This window comes from Oncorhynchus masou, chromosome 33 (assembly GCF_036934945.1).
Source record: "Oncorhynchus masou masou isolate Uvic2021 chromosome 33, UVic_Omas_1.1, whole genome shotgun sequence".
In the NCBI taxonomy this organism is placed as follows: Eukaryota; Metazoa; Chordata; class Actinopteri; order Salmoniformes; family Salmonidae; genus Oncorhynchus; species Oncorhynchus masou.
This window is the reverse complement of record NC_088244.1, coordinates 41,265,346-41,290,882: the sequence shown is the minus strand read 5'-3', so window position 1 is coordinate 41,290,882 and position 25,537 is coordinate 41,265,346. Positions and strand designations below refer to the sequence as shown.

At 41.6% G+C, this 25,537-nt stretch overlaps 1 protein-coding gene across 2 annotated transcripts in view; it reads left to right on the top strand.

Annotated features, from left to right (window-relative positions):
- Nucleotides 1–25,537, top strand: part of LOC135528565 (TOX high mobility group box family member 2-like) — a 128,066-nt gene that overhangs the window by 74,456 nt on the left and 28,073 nt on the right. For both annotated transcript variants that reach the window (XM_064957738.1, XM_064957736.1), the window contains one exon: nucleotides 8,649–8,909. In XM_064957738.1, coding sequence (XP_064813810.1) covers nucleotides 8,649–8,909 — 261 coding nt within the window. The remainder of the gene's footprint in view (nucleotides 1–8,648; nucleotides 8,910–25,537) is intronic.

Below are 25,537 nucleotides of genomic sequence, written 5' to 3'. Positions count from 1 at the left end.
AGTATACATTGTCTGTTAACATCAACAAACATGGCCACCATATTATGTGTGGAATCATGAGTAGTGTAGTAGTGTAGTGTCCCATTCAAGTCTTTATCTAGCCTGCGTCCATTCAGCGCGTTATGAGTCCGGTGGTGCCCCGAATAATCAGGCTGTTTGGGCATCAGGCAAGTGTGACTTGAAGGAAATTATATTGTGGAATTGTGGGTAGTGTAGTCTCCTCTTTCAAGCTCAGCGCATTGAGTGTCTAGCAGTGCCCCAAATAACCAGGCTGATTGGGGATCAGGCCAATTTGACGGACAGGAAATGCTTTGATTGGGATTGGTCTGTCAATCAGCAGTGAGGGTGATATGTTTGGTTCATTACAGACTGGAGCCGGTGTATGTTTATGTGGCCATCGCCCTCCTCTCTGTTTTTACAGTCCTTATCCCACTGGGGTTTAATTTACAATAGAGTTGTAACTGATGGGATTTACAACTTCCTCCCTATGTTGTTATCAGTCACTGTACAGAGAGCAGACCTGGGTTCAAATAATATTTGAAATCATTCAAATACTTTGAGCATTTGCTTTAGCCTACACTTTAGAGTACTTAGAGATGAGTATTTGAAATGATTTAAAATAGTATTGGTACCCAGGTCTGGTGTGCAGAGCCAGAGGCAGAAGGAGAGAAAGAACAAGAGAGAAATACTTTTCTCTCTGTTACCTCTTGTTTAACAAAACTTTTGTTCCGACGCTGCCTTGCTGTAGAAATAAACTCAGGGTCTTCAAGAACTAGATAGTTTTAGCTTCTTTGTGTTTCTGCCTTTGGTACTTCTGTTGTTGAGAATGTGAGGAGACAACGTGGGCCTCTATTGATTTAGTCACAACCACAGGGGAGCAGTTGCTGATGGTCTAGATTAGAATAGTTGGTTAAAGTCTCTCTCTCTCTCTCTCTCTCTCTGCAAAGCTACCAGTAATTTACCAAAGTTACTAGAATCTTCAGTCATTTTGGTAATTAACAGGTCAGCTATGGCAATCTATGGTAACTGGTAATTTATACTTGAATAACTTAAAAAATAAAAAATCATATATTATGTAACGACCCTGAGTTTGTAAGCGCGGATATCGACTCTGCCGCTCGAGCATGCTTTTGGGGCACAGTTGATAGCGCACTGGACTTCGGGCTAGAAGGTTGAGGGTTCGAGGCCTGCTCTCTGCCATTTCACTAAAATAATATTTAAAAAAATATATATCAGAGAGCAAAGACACCTCATAACACGCTCAACACATGTGGGCGATGGCAAAATGACTTAATGGTGTACCATTATACTCTGAGTACAACAGATAGAAACACATGTGCGCAGGGATACGTACACACAGACATGCACGCGTGCAGACACACACACACACACACCCCTTCCAGTTTCAGTGGGTAGTTCTCTTCTCATCATTCTTCCTTTTTGGTCATGCGAAAAGTTGCCAGAGTAGATCATGAGCACTAATCATGTACATGTAAAGCATGATGCACATCTCTTTCTCAAGACCAACTAGAAAAATGTGATATAGTTGAGAAAGAAAATTGAACACTCTATGTACAGTGCATTGATTCAGACCCCTTCCCTTTTTCCACATTTTGTTACATTACAGCCTTTTTCTAAAACTGATTAAAGGGATGTTTTCCTTATTAATCTACACACAAATACCCCATATTGACAAAGCGAAAACAGGTTTTTCGAAATTTTTGCTAATTTATTACAAGTAAAAAACAGAAATACCTTATTTACATAAGTAGTCAGTTTCAAAATTGAGCTGTGGTGCATCCTGTTTCCATTGATCATCCTTGAGATGTTTCTACAACTTGATTGGAGTCCACCTGTGGTAAATTAAATTGATTGGAAAGGCACATCTCTGTCTAAATAAGGTCCCACAGTTGACAGTGCATGTCAGAGCAAAAACCAAGCCATGAGGTCGAAGAATTGTCCGTAGAGCTCTGAGACAGGATTGTGTCGGGGCACAGATCTGGGGAAGGGTACCAAAACATTTCTGCAGCATTGAAGGTCCCTAAGTACATAGTGGCCTCCTTCTATTTAAGACTGATGAAGTTTGGAACCACCAAGACTCTTCCTAGAGCTGGCTGCCTGGCCAAACTGATCAATTGGGGAAGAATGGCCTTGGTCAGGGAGGTGACCAAGAACCCAATGGTCACTCTGACAGAGCTCCAGAGTTCCTCTGTGGAGATGAGAGAACTTTCCAGAAGGACAGCCATCTCTGCATCACTCTACCAATCAGGCCTTTATGGTAGAGTGGCCAGACAGAAGCCACTCCTCACTAAAAGGTACATGACAGCCCACTTGGAGTTTGCCAAAAGGCACCTAAAGGACTCACAGACCATGAGAAACAAGATTCTCTGCTGATGAAACCAAGATTGAACTATTGGCCTGAATGCCAAGCATCACATCTAATGTAAACCTGGCGCCATCCCTACGGTAAAGCGTGGTGGCAGCATCATGCTTTGGGATGTTTTTCAGTTGCAGGGACTGGGAGACTAGTCAGTATCAAGGGAAAGATGAACGGAGCAAAGAACAGAGAGATCCTTGATGAAAATTTCAGGAGCTCAGACGGGGGCAAAGGTTCACATTCTAACAGGACAACGACCCTAAGCACACAACCAAGACAATGCAGGAGGGGCTTCAGGACAAGTCTCTGAATGTGCTTGAGTGGGCCAGCCAGAGCCTGGACTTGAACTCCATCGAACATCTCTGGAGATACCTGAAAATAGCTGTGCAGCAACACTCCCCATCCAACCTGACAGAGCTTGAGAGGATTTGCAGAGAAGAATGGGAAAAACTCCCCAAATACATATGTCCCAAGCTTGTAGCGTCATACCCAAGAAGACTCGAGGCTATTAATTGCTGTGAAAGGTATTCAGTATTCAGACCTTTTACTCAGTACTTTTACTGAGTAAAAGGTCTGAATACTTATGTAAAACATTTCTAAAAACATGTATTGTACTTTGTCATTATGGGGTATTGTGTGTAGATTGATTGGGGGGGGAAACAATTTCATCCATTTTAGAATAAGGCTGTAACGTAACAAAATATGTAAATAGTCAAGGGGTCTCAATCCTTTCCGAATGCACTGCATGCTCCCAACATTTGAATGGGTAAATCTAACCAACGTTTTGGCACGTAGTGCCTTCTTCAGTTTTGAGATTAAAACCATTTCATCTAGTTATATTGGTTGAAAATTAACTGTTTACATTCTAACGGTGTTTCTCAGTGAAACATTATTCTTCGACATTGAAACAACATTGAAACAACATTGAGGGAATAGGATGCCCACACCCATGCTGAGAGGATTTGTTATGGACATCCTATCTTGGTGAGTCTGTCAGCCAATAAATCCAATTATCATCAGCTTCTGAAAGAGAAGAAATACAAGAATAAAAAAGCCTAGGGTCTCCATTACGTCTATGAGTAAATTCCAGTTTTATCCACGATGTCTCTTTATATTTCAGGTTCTACTAGACTAAACAACATGACCAATACGAGACTATCCCAATATATACACAATTGTTTGTTTTTACCTTTATTTATTTAGACAAGTAAATTAAGAATACATTCGTATTTACAATAACAGCCTACCACAAAATAGCCATGAGTACAGTAGAACTTGGTTAAGAAATACTTTTTAAAACATTTTTGCTGGGCTTGATTGAGCTTACCGAGCACAAAGGAACCAATAGCTTAGTTGCAAAATATCAGGCAATTCAGGCAGGCTAAAGCAAACTATTTAAATTAGTACATTTTGAACCCAGGTCTGGAGAACAGTGCATGAAGATTATTCAGAGAAGGTCCTCTTTTGGCTGTGAGCCACTTGGTCCTCCTCAACTTAATGTACATAATGCTGAAACCTTAAAACCACCCCAAAACAGAACTTATCAGCAGTGAGAGTACACTGAATGATTCATACGCTCTTTTAAGAGAACTTGAAACCATGGATCTATTTTGGGCTCCGCTTTATATGCACTACTGCTGCTGCTGCAGAGGGATTTAGAGAGGACTAAGTAGTTTGATATTTCTATTGGTTTTCCATGGATTTATTTCTCTCTCTCTCTCTCTCTCTCTCTCTCTCTCTCTCTCTCTCTCTCTCTCTCTCTCTCTCTCTCTCTCTCGCTCTCCTCCCCAGTGATCTTTCTCATCATATGGAGACCAAGGTCATGCCTGATTGAAATATAATAGAAGTGTAGACATCTGGTCTAATACTGTGGGAAGTTAAATCTATTTTAATGGCCCTGCCGCAGTGGATTCTCTCTGATGCACTCCTCGCGGTTCAGTGACAGTAAATCACAATGTTCTCTTATTACCCTGACTGGAATGAGGGCATAGAGAGAGAACAATGAGGGATCCACACCATTTGTTTTTCTCTCCTCCCTCCCCCCTCCTCCCCCTCCCTCCGTTTGCCATGGCTTAAAGAGAATGACATCACAAAAATAAAAATAAAGGGGGATTATGGCTAGGCTATTGTGCCATATGTGATTACCGGGGCTTCCACATTCCCTTGGGGGGATGAGTGACTACAGGCTGACATCTTTTATTTATTTATGTGATTTCAGCAATAATGATTGGATGAAATAGGGAAGTGTGGTGCACCACAATACTAACCCCACAAATATGTCCAGATTTGTAACTGAACTAACAAAGAGTTAATGGTGTGCTTCTTCTTCAGCTTCCTCACATTTCATTTTTGGGGTGTTTTTGGTCTGATTTCAAGCTCAACTCAAATAGGCCACACACAGCTGTAATGGAGTGTGTGTGGGTCTTTTACCCAACTAAATTAGATCTATTTTGATGTGATATTTGAGGGAATTGCCAGTGGGGGGAGCAGGATGGAGGATAGCTCAGTCCCCATACCCCCCAAGCCCACCTGTCCTGACGGGATTGGACGGAGAAAACCGCCCTTTTTCAATCCACTTATCCCAGTTCTACCTGGCTGTCAGTCAGCCAGCTCTGAAATCTATCTTCTGCTCTTTTTCAATTGAGGGCTATTCATCGCCATCTATTGTATTACACTGGCTAGTTCTGCTGATGCATCACCCCAATGGAGTTTCTTGTCATTTCAGAGCATGGTGGCTAGGTCAAGTGCTTCAACACACTGTCCTTCATCTATTTGACGATCATTCTGAAATACCCTTCAGCCATTTGTCCTCGCCATTAGTTGATGGGTGTCTTATTTGTCCTCCCTATGCTCAAGAGGCTCTTCTTGGCATTTGGCACTACTAGAATGTCGTGTTGTGTTTGAGTAACCTATCCTAACCCAAGTGTCTTCTTCCTATATCTATCTCTTATCTAGAGATGGCTGACATCTCTGTTTGTGCATCACAAGCTGCTGCACATCGCCAGAACAAGGCCGATCTGTTGTTTTCTCAACATGGCATATGGCTACTGGACCTGCTTTCAATAGATGCTATTTTTAGTAAAGATAGAGGATGTTTGATTAAGCAAATGGAATACAGTATTCAAATATATCAAATCAGAGTGTTTACTGTAAATGTATGCTGTTAGTGTGTTTATCCGATAGTTTTCAACATAGACATTAATCCATATAACCACTAGCGTTAGATTATCTCATATGGACAGCTGACATGTACAATGGAACTGTAGAGAGGAGGGAGATAATGTAGTGCCCTCGGAGCTTTACAAGCATTTTCTTTCCATGAATGGGAAAGATTTGCTTAAATTTCACCTTTAATGGGAGGGCTAAGGTGGTGGAGTAAGGCTGAATCAACATTTGACATTTAGTTTTGACCCTTTTTTTTATCCACATGACCTGAAAGACAGCAGATGTATGAATTATTTATCTGCGTTTGAAAGTATTAAACTTGCTATGTCCTTGTTCCAGATTTTATCCCCAAGGACATGAAAGGACTTGTTAAAACAATGGAAGGCCTGATTGTAAAATCGCCTCGTGCAGCATTCAAATCTTCGAACATGCATCCTACATAAGTTACATTTTATCTTGGAGAAGGAATTGTCTGAAATACATGAAGTTGTTCGGATCTGAGGAATGTAAGAATAAGTGTTTCTTAATTTTTCATAATGTTTTACCAACACAATAGCCAATATCCGTGACACAAATATCTCATTGAGGCTGTAGGCTATGAGGAAAGTAGAAAATGGTCATAAAATGTCTTAATAAATATACTGTAAGCTTTGACAAATCATACATTATTCCTCCAATACCAACCAGGCCTACTGGAAGACACAATCGGAGGCCAATAGAACTGAAAAGAGACCCCAAAAATATATAGGGTGCTCTGTAGACAGTTCTGTAGACAGTTATTTGAGGGTATGGTCTGCCCAAATGACATCCTTGAAAATGCTTGCCAAGTTACATATTTGTCTCTTGTCAAGAAATCCTAAGATATATAGTACAAGAACGTACAATATTTATCTCACTTATTAGTGTAACGGTTGTCTTGGTGTGAAGGAGAGTCGGACCAAAATGCGGCGTGGTTATTGAGATACATCTTTAATGAAGATGAAACACGATCAATACAAAACCAATAAACGTAACGTGAAAACCGAAAGAGCCTAAACTGGTGCAAACTAACACAGGAACCATTACCCACAAACCCCAACACCAAACAGGCTACCTAAATATGGTTCCCAATTAGAGACAATGACTAACACCTGCCTCTAATTGAGAACCATATCAGGCTAAACACAGAAACAGACAAACTAGACACACAACATAGAATGCCCACTCATATCACACGCTGACCAAACAAAACATGGAAACATACAAAGCAAACTATGGTCAGGGTGTGACAATAAGACATAACTACAGCTGGCCTTGAAAGTTTTATGAGAAGTGCAATTCCAATGGACTAAGTAGAAAATAAATGTAGGTCAATAGTAACCTGTTATGTGCAAAAACAAGCTCTCCCTGACGTTGGATATAGCAATAGTAGCGAACTTCCGCACTAAGAACATCCGCACTAAGAACATCCGCACCAAGATAAACTTCATGTAAAGTGTATGTTATTATGAAAACATAAAGAAAAACAGTATTTTGAACTCAATTTCCCATTGAAAGGAAAATGAAAACATTTCAGCCTAATGTAGGTTCATGTCTCTTTTTCCTTGCTTACAATGTTCTATTATAAAGGAGTTTTATCTTGGTTCCATGCACCAACATAGCCGGATGGAGCATGCCTGATTTTCCTCAGTATTTCTTGCCATTTGTTTGCTAAAAGTATTTGTTTGCAAGATAAATGGCTGCTCTGACAGGCGAGATGACAGCCTACACGAAGATGATATTGAATTGATTTCTGAAATGTTGCAGAACGGACTGCTTGATGTGTACCGTGAGACATGAATCATACAAATTCTATTAAAAAGCTCTTGAATGGCTGACACTGGAATATTACTTGTGATGATTAATTTTCCCCAGTCATTATAAAGGGAGTCAGCATCAGATTGCCTCTGACAAAATTGCTTTTCATTCCCTGGTGAATACCCTCGGTGTGCTTTTGAGAGTGCAAAACCATATTTCTCAGCACAATATTATGTCAAGATAGCCCTTGGAGATACCACAGTGAGGCTTCTTCCTGTACCACCTGATTTGCATTTGCAGAATCATAAGAAAGTATTTCACCTTGTGATATCTGGAGAGAAGAGGTAATTTATTGACATACAGCTCATAACATAGAGACAGGGGGATTTGGTCAATTCCATCTCAACCCAATTCAGTTCAGGAATTTGATTGAAATCCCAATGTGAATCATAACATTGAGGAATGTTGTGAGGATTTTCTATTTAAAATTCAATAAGTTAAAAGGAATAGACCCCAACCGGTGTTGCTAGTGTTCTATGAGTAAAGCTTTGTTTGGGTTCTTCATTAATAAGCCATTAACCTTTAACAGAAATGAGTTTCTTCATCACAAACACATTTCTTTCTTTGCACATTATCTTGCTTTCTGGACTGACACGGAGGAACCCAAGGCAGCGAGAGCTGCATTACAACACGCTGCATTACAACACGCTGCATTACAACGCGCTGCATTACAACGCGCTGCATTACAACGCTGCATTACAACGCTGCATTACAACGCGCTGCATTACAACACGCTGCATTACAACACGCTGCATTACAACACGCTGCATTACAACACGCTGCATTACAACACGCTGCATTACAACACGCTGCATTACAACACGCTGCATCACAACACGCTGCAACACAACACGCTGCATCACAACACGCTGCATTACAGCACGCTGCATTACAACACGCTGCATTACAACACGCTATAGGATTGATTTTAAAAGCTGATTGAGCACATCAGTGTTGGTGATTAAACCAGGATGACTATATTACTGTTTTGCTACATAGTTAAGCATATGCAGTTTGCTTTTCAGGTTAATTAATTATAGTTTAATCTCCTTCTAATCGATTACCATAATTTGTGGCTTCATGTCTGATGGCATTTGCTGATGTGTTTGATTTCAATATCTCAACTCCTATGGTCTACACACTTGCCATCTCACTCCTTTTTATCTTCAGTGAGCAAGATTTCCAATGTGTTTGTCACAAATGGTAAATAAACAAAAAAATGTGAATCTTGAACTTGAAACCTGTCCTGTCATCTTGTCCCCATTCTCAGAACTACTCCAGTCAAGGCCGAGGAAACAACAGCGGAGGAGGAGGGGATGAAGACTACGAGATCCCCCCCATCACACCCCCCAACCACGCTGACCCCTCTCTGCTTCACCTCATGGACCCCGAGTCGGGCTACACCTTCCACTCACTGCCCCACAATGGCCTGCTCAACCCCTATTCCTACCCAGAGCTGCCTGCTGCCCTCATGATGTCCAATATGCTGGGCCAGGATAGCCATCTTCTCTCAGGGCATAATATGCACTCGGTAAGATTCACCAGTTACAGTACTTCTCCTAGAATTCAATTCCATATTTTTGTTATTTTCAGCGTGGCTTTATAAGGGACATTTTATTTTCTTAGAACAGGGATACACACGTGTTTTAATTAGCAGGAGTGTGGAACAAAAGCTAAGGAGATCCCAGCAGACACATGCACCATTTATGCTTTTACACATTCTTCTTTTTGTGACAGACTCCGTCATATCTATTCAATCACCACACTCAAAAATATTTGACTCCCTCAAAGTGAGCACAGAAAGAGAGCAAGGAGCTGTACAGTATACATCTCATCTGCTCTCTGATTGGTAAAACAAAAAAGGGGTCTTGGAGGAGAAAAGAGAAGGGTTCTCCCTTGTCAGCTACTTTTATCTTTCAAAATGATGCAGAGGACGTCCATTCCAACCCCAGTAAGCGACTATTTCATGTGTTAAACATGGTTCACACTGAGCAAACACCCCTGGCGTACACATTCAAGTCCTTTAATCATAGAATCGAACGAGATGAATTATAAATGGCCCGCGTGTGAATAATTCAGCGTTATATACTTTCATCTGACACAAATATAACTTCTGGGTCATAAATATTCATGCTTTAATGTGAGTATCCGTGGCATTTATCCTTGGTTAATCAGGTCTTGTATGATTTCGGGAATCAAAGTACATTTTATGTGTGTGGCAGAGAGTGTGCCATTTAAAGTCAGACTTGGGCTTAACCTTTTCACATGTGAGTTCCAAATATCTCTGACGGTCACCCCAGCTTGACTTGTTTTATGCACGAGATGTCAGAAGGAACTCACTGTTCCAAAATGTGATTGTTATGCAATAGGACACTTAACACGCGCTGCCTGCTAATTATCTATAGGCTATGTTTCAAATTATTTTCAAACAAGTTTTATTTATTTAACATTTTGAATTGAGGTGTGTTCCGCCTCCTCATTAATTCACATAGAAGTATCCAATTTCAGTGTTGCAGACAATTTATGTTTGAGGCTTTACTGAGACGGACAAACTTCTCTCTTCGAGGAGAGCTCAAGCACTTCCACCAATGTTTACTCAGATCAAGTATGCAGACATTAGCACAGTCTTGCACAAATTGGCATATTTTCTGGCTGCCGCTCGCATTACCTTCCTTGTTGTTTTCCTTACAAATAATAACTTTGGACGTGTGTGCATTCATATCAAAGTAAGTGCCTTATTTTCTGTATATCGTGTTGTCATTTCCACTGTAACATACAGTATGTATGTATGTATGTACAGTACCAGTCAAATGTTTGGACACACCTACTCATTCCAGGGTTTTTCTTTATTAAAAAAAAAATATTTTCTACATTGTAGAATAATAGTGAAGACATCAAAACTATAAAATAACACATATGGAATCATGTAGTAACCAAAAAAGTGTGAAACAAATCAAAATGTATTTTATATTTGAGATTCTTCAAAGTAGCCACCCTTTGCCTTGATGACAGCTTTGCACACTCTTGGCATTCTCTCAACCTGCTTCATGAGGTTGTCACCTGGAATGTGCTTAGTGGGACTGTCATTTGTTTTTCAACAGGACAATGTGACCCAACACACCTCCAGGATGTGTAAAGGCTATTTAACCTAGAAGGAGAGTGATGAAGCGCCTCATCAGATCACCTGGCCTCCACAATCACCCAACCTCAACCCAATTGAGATGATTTGGGATGAGTTGGATCGCAGAGTGAAGGAAAAGCAGCCAACAAGTGCTCAGCATATGTGGGAACTCCTTCAAGACTGTTGAAAAAGCATTCCAAGTGAAGCTGGTTGAGAGAATATCAAAGCTGTCATCAAGGCAAAGGGTAGCTACTTTAAAGAATCTAAAATCTAAAATATATTTTGATTTGTTTAACACTTTTTTTGGTTACTACATGATTCCATATGTGTTATTTTCACCCTTGAATGAGTAGGTGTGTCCAAACTTTTGACTGATACTCTATGTATGGAGCATAGTGTATTGACAGTTTTATTCACGTTTTCAAGTACTGGTGACAAAAAATGCAATCTGATTATTGCATAGGTTATAATGGACACTTATGATGTGTGTAAAATATATTTTTTGAATGTTCTACTGATTATAATGAGCTTATGCTAAGCTATTTGCCAGCAATGTGTGGTACCATGTTTGTTGACATTACACAATACATTCTGGTTGTCACGTAATTGTCTGTCAGACAAAAGATGTTATAATGAGGTGAAGGTTAAACGTCCAGAGGTGAATGAAGGGAAGTGAATGATCGTAGACGACACGCCCCCTTCAACATGCATACTGTAAACAGAAAAAACTCCTCGTCTCCTCTTTGGTTGACGCGAAAAAACATATGCAGCACGCACAAACTAGCATTCTCGGATTACTTTCGATTTCTAGGAAGTGTTTTACTCAATTATTTCGATCAATGCTGAGCTCACCCGTGATGTGATGAATTATAAATAGTAATTGCTATTAGCCAATTCATGTTGTGGTTTCTGACAGCAGGGAGTTACCTAAATATGACCCTAGGACTATTGTAGCCTACATTTTCCGGTTTGGATGATAGTGTATGTTGTCGCTACTTCTGTGAATGTCTGAACATTGCATCCTGTCATGCCTGCTCCTGCCTCCCTTATCTGGAGCTCAAGGGCGCCAGGCTGCCCTTCATTACGCACACTTGACACCATTCATTATGCACATCAGTGCTCATTGGACTCACCTGGACTCCTTTACTTTGATGATCGACCCTCTATATCTGTCTGCTCCTCAGTTTGTTCCCCGTGTCAGCATTATTGTTGTTTTGTTTCCCCCTGTCCAGACTCTGTCTGTATTCTGTTCCTGTCTGTGTTTCATTAAATGTTCACTCCCTGTACTTGCTTCTCGTCTCCAGCGTTGTTCCTCACACATCCAAAAATAAACTGGTCACATTCAGGACATAACTTTGTAAGGACTGTTTGTGCAAAATGTTTCTGTGAAAAAAACAGTGTGGCTTGCTCAAATGCTGACTGTTGCATCAATCGAAGCTGGACGTTCTAAATATGCGTTCTAATCACAGGAGTTTGAGCGTACGCTGCAGGGACCACTGTAGAATGATCACTCCCATTTTTTGGAATGTGTGAAAAGGTTATTAAGTCACTGTTTTGAACATCCTAGTGAGATGAATATAGCTGGTGCCATGGAGATGTACAGTAATGTAGTACATAATGTGCAAGAGTATTTATGTGTTTATTTATTTCGTTATACATTTGGCTGTGTTCAGAATATTATCTGGCTACTATTTTTCATAGCAAAATACAGCTTTAATTGATACAATTGCTGTGAGGCTGGTGATGGAGGTGTGTGTGTGCGTGCATTTGGGCGTGTTCATGTTCATGCCTTACGCGCACAAACATGTATGGGAGAAAGCAGCTCCCTTATCTTCTTGGTGTAATAGGCCAATAACATTTCCGTAAGAAAGACAGTCCTGGTTTTTAAACAGTCTTCGATTCACCTTTGCAATTATTTATTTTCAAATAGTCCTTCAGGGTAATGTTCCATTTTCTTATTTCACACCCCCTTTTCTCATAAATGAACCGTCATTGCCATAAATCACTGCAAACAGAGACTTGCACACACCGTGAAAGGTCCAAAGATTTATGTAACACATTCATGTTTTCCACTTCCTCATTTTAGTACTACTCTACTGGAGCCTGGCTAATAATAGTGACTATTAATATTTCCTGTTGCCTAGCAACCTGAGCAAGTAATAGCTTACGCTGGAAAAATAGATGACCGATAAGGAAAAAAAATTCAATTCATTTATTATCTTTGGGGACAAGAGGAGCTTATTTCTCAGGCTGAGGCATAGAAAAGTAAGCTGAAATATCTTAAAGGAATTGAAGATGAGGTTATTTTCAATTTCATTCCATTAAGACAGGATGTTGCATTTGACGTTTTTCCTATGATGTCAATGAACCTTAATTTCATGCCAATAAAAGCATAATAGACAGATTGAATTCATATTTCTGTCATAGGCACTACACAGTATTTGTCTTTTAGGAACGTACTGTATAAATAAGGCAGAATGGTAGGTTTTTGCAAAGTGGGGAAATGTGAAAAAATAAAAGTACCCCTAGTATTCGATGTAAGGGATACACTGATCATAATATGATCCTGAACCTAATTTTGTGTCAATTGTTTTCTTCCATAGTAGCTGTAGTTTTTTTTATTCAACAACAATGCCTCAAGGATACATTTCATATCAGAAATGCTAACTATCTTATGCTGTATGTAAACTCCCTTTTACAAATACAAGCTCAGCTGGAGCAATAGATATTGCTCATCTCTGGGGATGATGTTACTTGTTTTAGTACAACATTTAGCCTAAGGCTAAAGCTCAGTAAACTTCTTTCTGCTTAGGGATCCTCTTTTCTATCATGCATCTCATGGTGTCCAATCACACAGCAAACAGTTAAAGGGATTGTTCAGAAAAATTACATTCTCTTAATGTTTGTTGTCTTACCTTGAAAGCATTATTTTGGACAAGGGGTGATCTGCAATCCCCTTTCTTTTGTTTAACCAGCGACTATACTGTATATATACTGTACATATCTACATATGTCATTTTGCTGAACTATCCCTTTAAGGCATTACAGTATTGTGAGTAGTAGATCTGACCATGACCATGACCATTTTCAGAAATGCACTTTGCGATATTAGCCCACTTGTTCAGTTTTTGTTATAGTTGTCTAAAATAGCACATCTTGCTTTTACTGAGAGTAAAATATGTCACAAATATCTTAGATCTCTGATCACTGGTGGAGCACATGATAATAGTAATACCCTTGCTCTCTCCATCAGAATCATCTTCTGTCTTCCTCTGAATTCATCTCATTTTTGACAGCCTCCTCCCTCTCAGTTCATTCTGACTGCTCTGAAGGCAGAAGTATTAGCTGCTAAATCACAGGATGACATGTGCAGTAGATGGAAAAATGGGCTTGAAGCAATGATGAGAAATAGTTATATTTAGGTATTTAAAAGCTATGTTGATGTCATTGTTTACATGATATATAGCTTGGACTTAGATATACAAGTAGTGGTATGTTTTATGATGGTTCAAAGGAATTCATGTTACATTAAGATTCTGTATGTTTATTCAGAATATTTAATTTATATAGAGACTTTTAATCTAAGCCTGCCTTTCTACAATGCATTTGCATTTAGTAGCTAACACCAAACTGCTAATTACAATAATGACATATCATAAATGTGGTTAAACTGCTAGCAAGATAAGTTCCCATAACATGAGGGAATGGTTTTAATATGTTATCCTTGATTAGAAACATACAGTGGCTTGCCATTGCTAAAGTCAGCAGCCCACCACTCATTTGGCTGATGGGTTTTGTAGAGGTTCAGACGGCAGTAGCCAATAGAGTATAGGCTATCGACATGGGTCCAATATCAGCTTATAGTGGTGTGCTCATAGCCATCATTGGTCCAATAGGTGCTTGCTGGCTGGATAATGTTTTATAAGATGGTTAGGTGTTTAGCCAAGTGTGATATCCCAACCCACCCTGCCCTCTGTTGTCTAAGGCCAGACAGACACATAGTTTGGATGGGACATTGAACAATGCATAATTTCTCCAAGTTGGATGGAGTGCTCATTATGCCTGCATTTAAAAACCCTATCACAGCTGGACCTCACTGTCAATGTTGCCTGCTCTCCGAGTCTGCTACTGTGGGGGGGCTTCATGTTTGACAGGCCCCCAGATCCCCGAGCCTGGCTGGTCTGGCTCATTTTTGCGAGAAGGGAGATGGGAGTGAGAAATGTCTCTTTGAAAAAGAGGAGGGAATTCCCTGGCAGGTGTTAATGAGGGTTGAGGAGGGGCCCGAGCACGTCACCGAGGAGAACGGCGGCACATTTAAATTTGGAAACTGAACGCCTGCCGATATCTCATTATAAGCGTAAATTAGGTTGGTTTGGGGAAAAGCCCACCGCCAAAAAAGCTCAGCCAAATCTGCAAGTTCATGTAGCAATATTTGTTCAATCTTGTTAAACGTGTGGCGTTACATAGTTATTTTTGGCAGGGTGCATCTGTTACTAGACCACAGGCTGGCCATATTCAGGACTCTCCCTGTTGTCTAGATACTGTCAATGTGGGTTATTGTTAGAATATGAATAGTTTCCAGGTTGCTTCCGAGTGCCGCAGCGGTCTAAGGCACTGCATCATACTGCTGAGATGTCACTTCAGCCGGCCTGTGACTGGGTGCCCCATAGGCCAGGGGCTTTCCTTGGCTCATCACACTCTAGCGTCTCCTTGTGGCGGGCCAGGCAGTATTGTCCCAACCGTCACCTCTCCTGAGCCCGTTGGGGAGTTGCAGCGATTAGACAAGATCTTAACGACCAATTGAATATCATGAAATTGAGGAGTGAAATGGGGAAAATAAATAAATACAAAATAAATAAAATGAATAAAGAATATGAAGTGTCCAGTTGGCATTACTGTTGTAATGCAAAGCTAATTTTATGTTCAGACTGTTGAAGGCCATACTTGCTTAATCAATATAAAAAACTGTTGACTATGCTCCTATGCAATAATAACATATTAAAGGGATAGTTCACTCTTATTACAAAATTACTCATAACCCTGAAAGCAGTCTAGGAGACAAGGAGAAATAGCAATCCACGCTTTTTAATGTGTTTACCTAGCCACTGTAACCAATAGTTAACATAAGCTTTTTCTCAGCAAATATCAATGGAAGTCAATGTTCAGAATGTTTCAAATCACATGCCCAAGCATGGATAACTGTCTCTCCTTCTCTATAGACTGCTTTCAGGGTAAGAAAACAGGTAAGCAAGTCTTACATTTGGATGAAATATCACTTTTTTACTCTGGATGTTATACAATAGAGAATACCATTGATGGACATCCATCTTTTTGTCAAATGAAACAACCACAACAAAAACATTCCACCTGTAGCTAAGAAAGTGATTTACAGTGCCTTGCGAAAGTATTCGGCCCCCTTAAACTTTGCGACCTTTTGCCACATTTCAGGCTTCAAACATAAAGATATAAAACTGTATTTTTTTTGTGAAGAATCAACAACAAGTGGGACACAATCATGAAGTGGAACGACATTTATTGGATATTTCAAACTTTTTTAACAAATCAAAAACTGAAAAATTGGGCATGCAAAATTATTCAGCCCCTTTACTTTCAGTGACAGAGGTCCGTTAAAAGCACAGAGAGCATCATGAAGAACAAGGAACACACCAGGCAGGTCCGAGATACTGTTGTGAAGAAGTTTAAAGCCGGATTTGGATACAAAAATATTTCCCAAGCTTTAAACATCCCAAGGAGCACTGTGCAAGCGATAATATTGAAATGGAAGGAGTATCAGACAACACTGCAAATCTACCAAGACCTGGCCGTCCCTCTAAACTTTCAGCTCATACAAGGAGAAGACTGATCAGAGATGCAGCCAAGAGGCCCATGACCACTCTGGATGAACTGCAGAGATCTACAGCTGAGGTGGGAGACTCTGTCCATAGGACAACAATCAGTCGTATATTGCACAAATCTGGCCTTTATGGAAGAGTGGCAAGAAGAAAGCCATTTCTTAAAGATATCCATAAAAAGTGTAATTTAAAGTTTGCCACAAGCCACCTGGGAGACACACCAAACATGTGGAAAAGGTGCTCTGGTCAGATGAAACCAAAATTGAACTTTTTTGCAACAATGCAAAACGTTATGTTTGGCGTAAAAGCAACACAGCACATCACCCTGAACACAACATCCCCACTGTCAAACATGTTGGTGGCAGCATCATGGTTTGGGCCTGCTTTTCTTCAGCAGGGACAGGGAAGATGGTTAAAATTGATGGGAAGATGGATGGAGCCAAATACAGGACCATTCTGGAAGAAAACCTGATGGAGTCTGCAAAAGACCTGAGACTGGGATGGAGATTTTTCTTCCAACAAGAGAATGATCCAAAACATAAAGCAAAATCTACAATGGAATGGTTCAAAAATAAACATATCCAGGTGTTAGAATGGCCAAGTCAAAGTCCAGACCTGAATCCAATCGAGAATCTGTGGAAAGAACTGAAAACTGCTGTTCACAAATGCTCTCCATCCAACCTCACTGAGCTCGAGCTGTTTTGCAAGGAGGAATGGGAAAAATTTCAGTCTCACGATGTACAAAACTGATAGAGACATACCCCAAGCGACTTACAGCTGTAATCGCAGCAAAAGGTGACGCTACAAAGTATTAACTTAAAGGGGCTGAATAATTTTGCACGCCCAATTTTTCAGTTTTTGATTTGTTAAAAAGGTTTGAAATATCCAATAAATGTCGTTCCACTTCATGATTGTGTCCCACTTGTTGTTGATTCTTCATAAAAAAAATACAGTTTTATATCTTTATGTTTGAAGCCTGAAATGTGGCAAAAGGTCGCAATGTTCAAGGGGGCCGAATACTTTCGCAAGGCACTGTATATACAAATTACAGACCTCTACAGGCACTGCTTTGTAAGTAGGAAAACCTGCAAAATCAGCAGTGTATCAAATAGTTGTTCTCCCCACTGTAGAAAGCGAAACAAGATGTCACATCTATTCCAGTTGAAGGCAACTGGTCTATATTTATTATGTTTATCTTCATTTATTGGGTCAGGCCAGGGTGTGACATGGGTTTATTTGTGGTGTGTTTCGTCTTGGGGTTGTGTGGGGTGTATAGCATAGTCTATGGCTGCCTGAGGCGGTTCTCAATCAGAGTCAGGTGATTATCGTTGTCTCTGATTGGGAACCATATTTAGGTAGCCATATTCTTTGAGTGTTTGCGTGGGTGATTGTTCCTGTCTCTGTGTCTTCACCAGATAGGACTGTTTAGGTTTTCACGTTTCCGTTTTGTTGTTTTTGTATTGTTCGTGCTTTTTCGTTCTTCAATAAATATGTCTCAAAAGTACCACGCTGCATTTTGGTCCGCTCCTCCTTCAACAGAAGAAAGCCGTTACAGAATCACCCACCACAACAGGACCAAGCTGCGTGGTAACAAGCAGGTGCAGCGAAAGGAGGAATGGACATGGGAGGACGAATTGTTTGGAGAAGGACCCTGGGATCAGCCTGGAGAATATCGCCGCCCCAAAGAAGAACTGGAGGCGACGAGAGCTGAGAGGCGTGGATGGAAGCCCGAGAGTCAGCCCCAAAAATTTCTTGGGTGGTGGCTCAGGGAGAGTGTGGCAGAGTCAGGAGTCAGACCTGAGCCCACTCTCCCTGTTTATCGTGAGGAGCCAAGGAGGAGACCAGAACCAGAACCGGTGTTGGAGGTGAGCGAAGCAGAGACTGTGAAGGAGTTAATGGAGAAATTGGAGGAGAGAGAAATGAGGGAGTTGCTGTGTTGGTGCTTTTTGCATGGAATTCGCCCGACGGAACGTGTCAGGGATTTGATGGCACCTGGGTCAGCGCTCCATACTCGTCCTGTGGTGCGTGTTAGCCAGCTGGTGAATTTGGTGCCAGCCTCACGCACCAGGCCTCCTGTGCACATCCCTAGCCTTGCACGTCCTGTGCCAACACTGCTTTCAAGATCTCCAGTACGCCTTCACGGTCTAGCCCATCCTGTGCCACCTCCACACACCAGTCCTCCGGTGGCAGCTCCCCGCACCAGGCTTCCTGTGCGTGTCCTCGGCCCAGTACCATCAGTGCCAGCACCACGCATCAGTCCTACAGTGCGCCTCGCCTCTCCAGCGCTACCGGAGCCTTCCTCCTCTCCCGCGCTGCTGGAGTCTCCCGCCTGTTTAGCGCAGCCCGAGCTGTCAGTCTGCATGGAGCAGCCAGAGCTGTCAGTCTGCATGGAGCAACCAGAGCTGTCAGTCTACATGGAGCAACCGGAGCTGTCAGTCTGCAAGGAGCTGTCAGTCTGCATGGAGCTGCCAGTCTGCATGGAGCTGCCAGTCTGCATGGAGCTGCCAGTCTGCATGGAGCTGCCAGTCTGCAAGGAGCTGTCAGTCTGCAAGGAGCTGTCAGTCTGCAAGGAGCTGCCAGTCTGCATGGAGCTGCCAGTCTGCATGGAGCAGCCAGAGCTGTCAGTCTGCAAGAAGCTGCCAGAGCTGTCAGTCTACATGGAGCAGCCAGAGCCGCCAGTCAGCATGGAGCATCCAGATCCGTCAGTCAGCCAGACTCTTCCAGATCTGCCAGTCAGCCAGACACTTCCAGATCCGCCAGTCAGCCAGACTCTTCCAGATCCGCCAGTCAGCCAGACTCTTCCAGTTCCGCCAGTCAGCCAGACTCTTCCGGATCTGCCAGTCAGCCAGACTCTTCCAGATCTGCCAGTCAGCCAGACTCTTCCAGATCTGCCAGTCAGCCAGACTCTTCCAGATCTGCCAGTCAGCCAGACTCTTCCAGATCTGCCAGTCAACCAGATTCTTCCAGATCTGCCAGTCAACCAGACTCTTCCAGATCTGCCAGTCAGCCAGGATCTGCCAGAACCGTCAACCAGCCAGGATCTGCCGGATCCAAATACCTGGCTGAGCTTCATCTCAGTGCTGAGCTTCCCCTCAGTCCCGAGCTGCCCCTCAGTCCCGAGCTGCCCCTCAGTCCCGAGCTGCCCCTCAGTCCCGAGCTGCCCCTCAGTTCCGAGCTGCCCCTCAGTCCAGTGGGGTTCTGGGTGAGGACTACTAGGCCATGGTCGAAGGTGGACTATCTTAGGACGCGAGGAGGGGGGACTAAGACATTTATAGAGTGGGTTCCACGTCCCGTGCCGGAGCCGGAGCCGCCACCATGGACAGACGCCCACCCGGACCCTCCCTATTGTTTTGATGTGCGTCCGGGAGTCCGCACCTTAGGGGGGGGGTTCTGTCACGCCCTGGTCTATATTTATTATATTAATCTTCATTTATTGGGTCAGGCCAGGGTGTGACATGGGTTTATTTGTGGTGTGTTTCATCTTGGGGTTGTGTGGGGTGTATAGCATAGTCTATGGCTGCCTGAGGCGGTTCTCAATCAGAGTCAGGTGATTATCGTTGTCTCTGATTGGGAACCATATTTAGGTAGCCATATTCTTTGAGTGTTTGCGTGGGTGTTTGTTCCTGTCTTCACCAGATAGGACTGTTTAGGTTTTCACGTTTCCGTTTTGTTGTTTTTGTATTTGTTCGTGTTTTTTCGTTCTTCAATAAATATGTCTCAAAAGTACCACGCTGCATTTTGGTCCGCTCCTCCTTCAACAGAAGAAAGCCGTTACAGCAACAGTGCAGGCAGGTCATATGAGATGTGTCTCAGGCCTGCACAGACTGTATGGTAGAGAGTTCATTGCTTTCTTTAAAGCCAGTTTTAGATCTACACAAAGTGTTAGTTTTGAAAGTGTCTGTGATTGTTTGTGTTTTCATGATACATTTTTGTCTGACTCACTGACTGTTATAATGTTATGTGAGCTTGACTTAATTTTATTTCATTTAATATGTTAAAAGACATGTATTTTGCGTCACTTGGCATTTTAGACAGACAGGATAAAACAGCACCACCATTTTAAAAGCAGCAACATAAAAAGCCTATTGTTGGCTGCCATTATTTACAGATTCATAGTGAGTATATGGAAGGTGAATCAAATGTCTATGGTCAGAATTAGCCAATCAACATATTATTCAAATCAGTATGTGATTATAAAAACATTAATGGTCATATTCAAAGAGCTTAACCTCAAGAATACACTGATTACATTTGTAGCTAAAATTGACGAATTCTGCTGTTTGAAGTTAAGTAAGCAATGAAGTCTCTACCATACAGTCTGGGCAGGCCTGAGACACATCTCATATGACCTGCCTCCACTGTTGCCTTCAACTGGAATAGATGTGACATCTTGTTTGGCTTTTTATATAAATCACTTTCTTAGCTACAGGTGGAATGTTGTGTTGTTGTGGTTGTTTCATTTGACAAAAAGATGGATGTCCATCAATGGTATTCTCTAGTCAACAGGTTGTGAGCAATATGTCTTTCTGAAAATAATACATGTCAGGACACTATGATTCGCTTTGAATAAAAACAAATATCTTATTAAAGAAAGTGTTTAATAAAAGTCCATATTTGCTTTGAGAGGCTTATTATTCATGGATGAGAATGAAGTAATGAAGAAGTGTATTGAAGGATTGAACATAAAAAACAAATGAGCAATTATTGCAGCTCATGAATATCCATGCTGCTAATTCAAATAACCTTAGGCAACTGTTAAGACTAATGAATATTTAAAACAGCATGGTCGTAGAGTTTTCTAATATGTACAAGAGTGAACAATTGAATCTGGAGAACCGCTTTTAATCATGATGGAAAAAAGTTCTGCTGTTTCATGTTGCAGTGCATAATAGTTCCAGAACAGTAAAGTACTAATATTCTATCATGGAGAGAAGACCCGAAACAAGGAAAATAGTAATTACTATTTAGTATAACTAACATAAACCTCATACATTTCTAATACCAATATCCAGAAATCTAGGGCAGAGGGAAGGCATCAACTTAACAGATTGGGACACACTCCAAACAGACAAAACATGTTGCTTTTCTACACTAGTCTGAAGAGGGGAACCTGCTTACAGTACACATTGACAGTGGGACAAATGGGCCATTTGCCCACTTAAAAGGGGCTCGCTATTTTACTTTGAAGGATCAGCATGGCGAGCTCGTCCTCGATCGCTAGGGCGACGCTAATTAAGCCTAGCACACAGCGAACCTGTGGGGGATAATGTCCCATTATCAGAGTCATTTGTTTCAATTAAATGCTTTGTGATTCTACAATAGCATCCGCGGCCCCATGAGGAAGCCATTACTCTCACCCAGAGAGCGACTGTGGTTCGGGTTAAGAGTCAGTTCTCAGGATTAGGCCCTACTACCTACTTTCACCAGCGCTTTCACTTAACACAGCTGCTTTAGACCTGCAAGCAAGAGAGGGTGTAGCACACATAGGCCTGCAATACAACCAGTGACACTTTATTTGAAGGGACTTCATAACACATTCATAACCCATACATAACATTTTCATTAGCAGTACATGAGCATTTCTTTATCCCAACAACCGTAAGTTAATATTTACCTTATGTCTCAGTAACGTCACTTGTCCTGCACATCCTTTGGGGCAAAGAAGTGAAGATTATAGAGCTAGAATAATGAGAGAGAATAACAGGCTTGAACTCTGAGCCACAGAACCAGTTGCTAATTTTCCTGTTTTAACCAAAGAACATTGGAGACAGACGGAAATGTTATTCTTAGATACACTGTCTTACAATATATTTTTTTATTATAATTTGATTTATAACTCGTTGTGTGTTTCTCTTTCTTTTGTGAAATCGTGCTTGAAAGAGATCCAAATGTTTGGTGTGGTGCTACACTAGTGAAGTGACTTTGACACCCTTTTATCATCTAGTCTTTTCGTATGAGACAATGCACGTCAGAGGCCAAACAAAGCCTGTTGCTCTGACAATACCCCACCTCCTCCTCACAATTAGCATATAGTACCTATGGCAACCAGCTGCCATCATAATAGCCTGTCTCGTTATGTTTGGGCACCATCGCTGTACCATCAGCAGGAAACGCAGAGAGAAAGAGGCTAGGTATGAGACTTACTGGCAGAGCATGTTGCATAAGGTGTGCACATGGAGGAGATTATGGTTGTGACTAAGCTCACTAATGCTCTTCTCAGGAAAATACTGCTTTTTTTGTTGAACATAACCCTTGACTTGAATTAATGGGTTTACGGCAGAAGCTCAAATCAGCTTGGCTTTCTGCATAAGCAGTTAGCTCCTACTGTACATGGGCATATGTCAAGCCTTGTTTAGTAGGGAAGCCATTGCTGATTTCTAAGGACCTCCTGATTACCTCCTGAGTCTTTCTAAACCACAATGCATAGCTTCAGCCTTTACTTATATTTTCTATCAATTTAAAAGTAGTTACATTTTAACTGAAGGCTAGTTACAGTACAGTGCATTCGGAAAGTATTCAGACCCCTTCACTTTTTCAGTCTATTATTTTTACAGTCTTAAAGTGATTTAAAACATCTCATCAATCTACACACAATACCCCATAATGATGAAGCAAAAACAGTTTTTTAGACATTTTTCCAATGTATTAAATATAAAAAAACTGAAATATCACATTTACTTACGTATTCAGACCATTTACACAATACTTTGTTGAAGCATCTTTGGTAGCGATTTATGCCTTGACTCTTCTTGGGTATGACGCTACAAGCTTGGCACATCTGTATTTGGGGAGTTTCCCCCATTGTTCTCTGCAGATCCTCTCAAGCTCTGTCAGGTTGGATGGGGAGTGTCGCTGCATAGCTATTTTCAGGTCCCTCCAGAGATGTTTGACCAGGGTCTTGCTGGGCCACTCAAGGGCATTCGGAGACTTGTCCCGAAGCCACTCCTGCCTTGTCTTGGCTGTGTGTTAAGGGTCGTTGGAAGGTGAACCTTTGCCCCAGCCTGAGGTCCTGAGTGCTCTGGAGCAGGTTTTCATCAAGGATCTTTCTGTACTTTGCTCCGTTCATCTTCCCCTCGATCGTGACTAGTCTCCCAGTCCCTGTCGCTGAAAAACATCCCCACAGCATGATGCTGCCACCACCATGCTTCACCGTAGGGATGGTGCCAGGTTTACTCCAGACATTACACTTGGCATTCAGGCCAAATAGTTCAATCTTGGTTTCATCAGACCAAAAAATGTTGTTTCTCATGGTCTGAGAGTCCTTTAGGTGCCTTTCGGCAAACTCCAAGCAGGCTGTCATGTGTGTTTTACTGAGGAGTGGCTTCCATCTGGCCACTCTACAATAAAGGTCTGATTGCTGGCATGCTGCAGAGATGGTTGTCCTTCTGGAAGGTTCTCCCATCTCCACAGAGGAACTCTGTAACTCTGTCAGAGTTACCATTGGGTTCTTGGTCACCTCCCTGACGAAGGCTCTTCTCCCCCGATTGCTCTGATTGGCCGGGCAGCCAGCTCTCGGAAGATTCTGTGCCTCGACCCAATCCTGTCTCGGAGCTCTAACAGACAATTCTTCAACCTCATGGCTTGGTTTTTGTTCTGACATGCACTGTCAACTGTTGGACTTTTATAGACAAGTGTGTTTCTTTCCAAATCATATCCAATCAATTTCATTTACCACAGGTGGACTCCAACCAAGTTGTAGAAACATCTCAAGGATGATCAATGGAAACAGTATGCACCTCAGCTCAATTTCGAAGTCTCATAGCAAAGGATCTGAAAAATTATGTAAATACAGTATTTCTGTTTTTAATCAGTTTTAAAATAAGGCTGTAACGTAACAAAATGTGGGAAAAGTCAACGGATCTGAATACTTTCCGAATGCACTGTATGTACTGTAAGTGTAGTTAGCAATCCCTATTCAGCAAAGTGGCAAGATTAGCCTGTTGAAATGACATATTGTACCTTAAAAAGTGTTAAGGCACTCTCCGGATATGTCATCTCAAAATGCAGTAGAATGCTCTGCGGAGTACTTTCCTTCTTCTCTCCAATAGAACATAAACGTTCCCCTACGAGTATAACTGCAGTTAGAGTGCAGTTTAACTGCAGTTACAGTGCAGTATAACTGCAGTTATTCTGCAATTACTGCATCCAAAATACCACAGTCGACTGCAGTCACTGTACTTTTATGGAAATCTTTTTTTGTAAGGGTTGATTGATATATGAACAGGTTGTGGCTCTGTGATGACTCTGTTGCCTGACTTTCTGTTGCCGGCCATCTCTCCTGCTGGTCTGATGTTTACAGAGAAACATAGCAAAAGGCCAATAAAGGGTTTGAATTGTTCCCTCAGGCTGTTGCTATGGAAATAGCCCAGCCGTGGTAGACCATTCATGTTTGACTAATTGTTTTTCTCTTCTTGTATTGCCACTCAGTCTGCAAAACTCCGTTCAGAGGACCATGTCAGATAAAACAAAGAAATATAAATATAATCCAATACTCAGGGTTTTTCTTTTTTTGGGGGGACTGAATACCATTTTGAGTTGAAAACAATAACTATTTCCCCCACCCCCTTTAAATTGCACGGTTGCGTCTACAGCAACCCACTGGGGCCAATTAGAACGCTAGCGAAGCCAGGTGTGGCAGATGCTTTGCCACTCTTTATAAAAAGTCGACCTGCAGGGGCCTCTCCAACATCTCGTTAGCGAAGTGTTAATGTAATTAGTTTTCGCTTAGGACTGTTTTTGCCACATTACCAAATACGAGTCCTCAACTTTAGCAATTTGTGCTGATTAGTTAGGTCCACCGCTGGGCGAGGCATCTCAGAAATATGAGACCCACAAGCTGGATTCAGTCCTATGTAGCAAAATTAGAAATTGTGTTTTTTACATTGGATACAAGTGGAGACTCAGAGCTAGAAAACTGTATGTCATACACTGCAGTTGAGGAACAATGGGAAAGTAATTGTGGTTTGAAAGTTGATAAACGTGTAACCCCACTTTTGAGAAAATGGCCCACCTACTGGAGAGCTCTTCTTTGTCTGCACCCATTCAACATTTTTCACACCCTCTTAAGTCTTTTCCCCACCCACCTCTTTAAGGAATCATATGTGAGACCATGTGCTAAACAGAATGAGTAGTGTAGTAAACAACCAAAGATTTTAAGACTAAGAGTGTCAAAAGTAGTAGCCTACA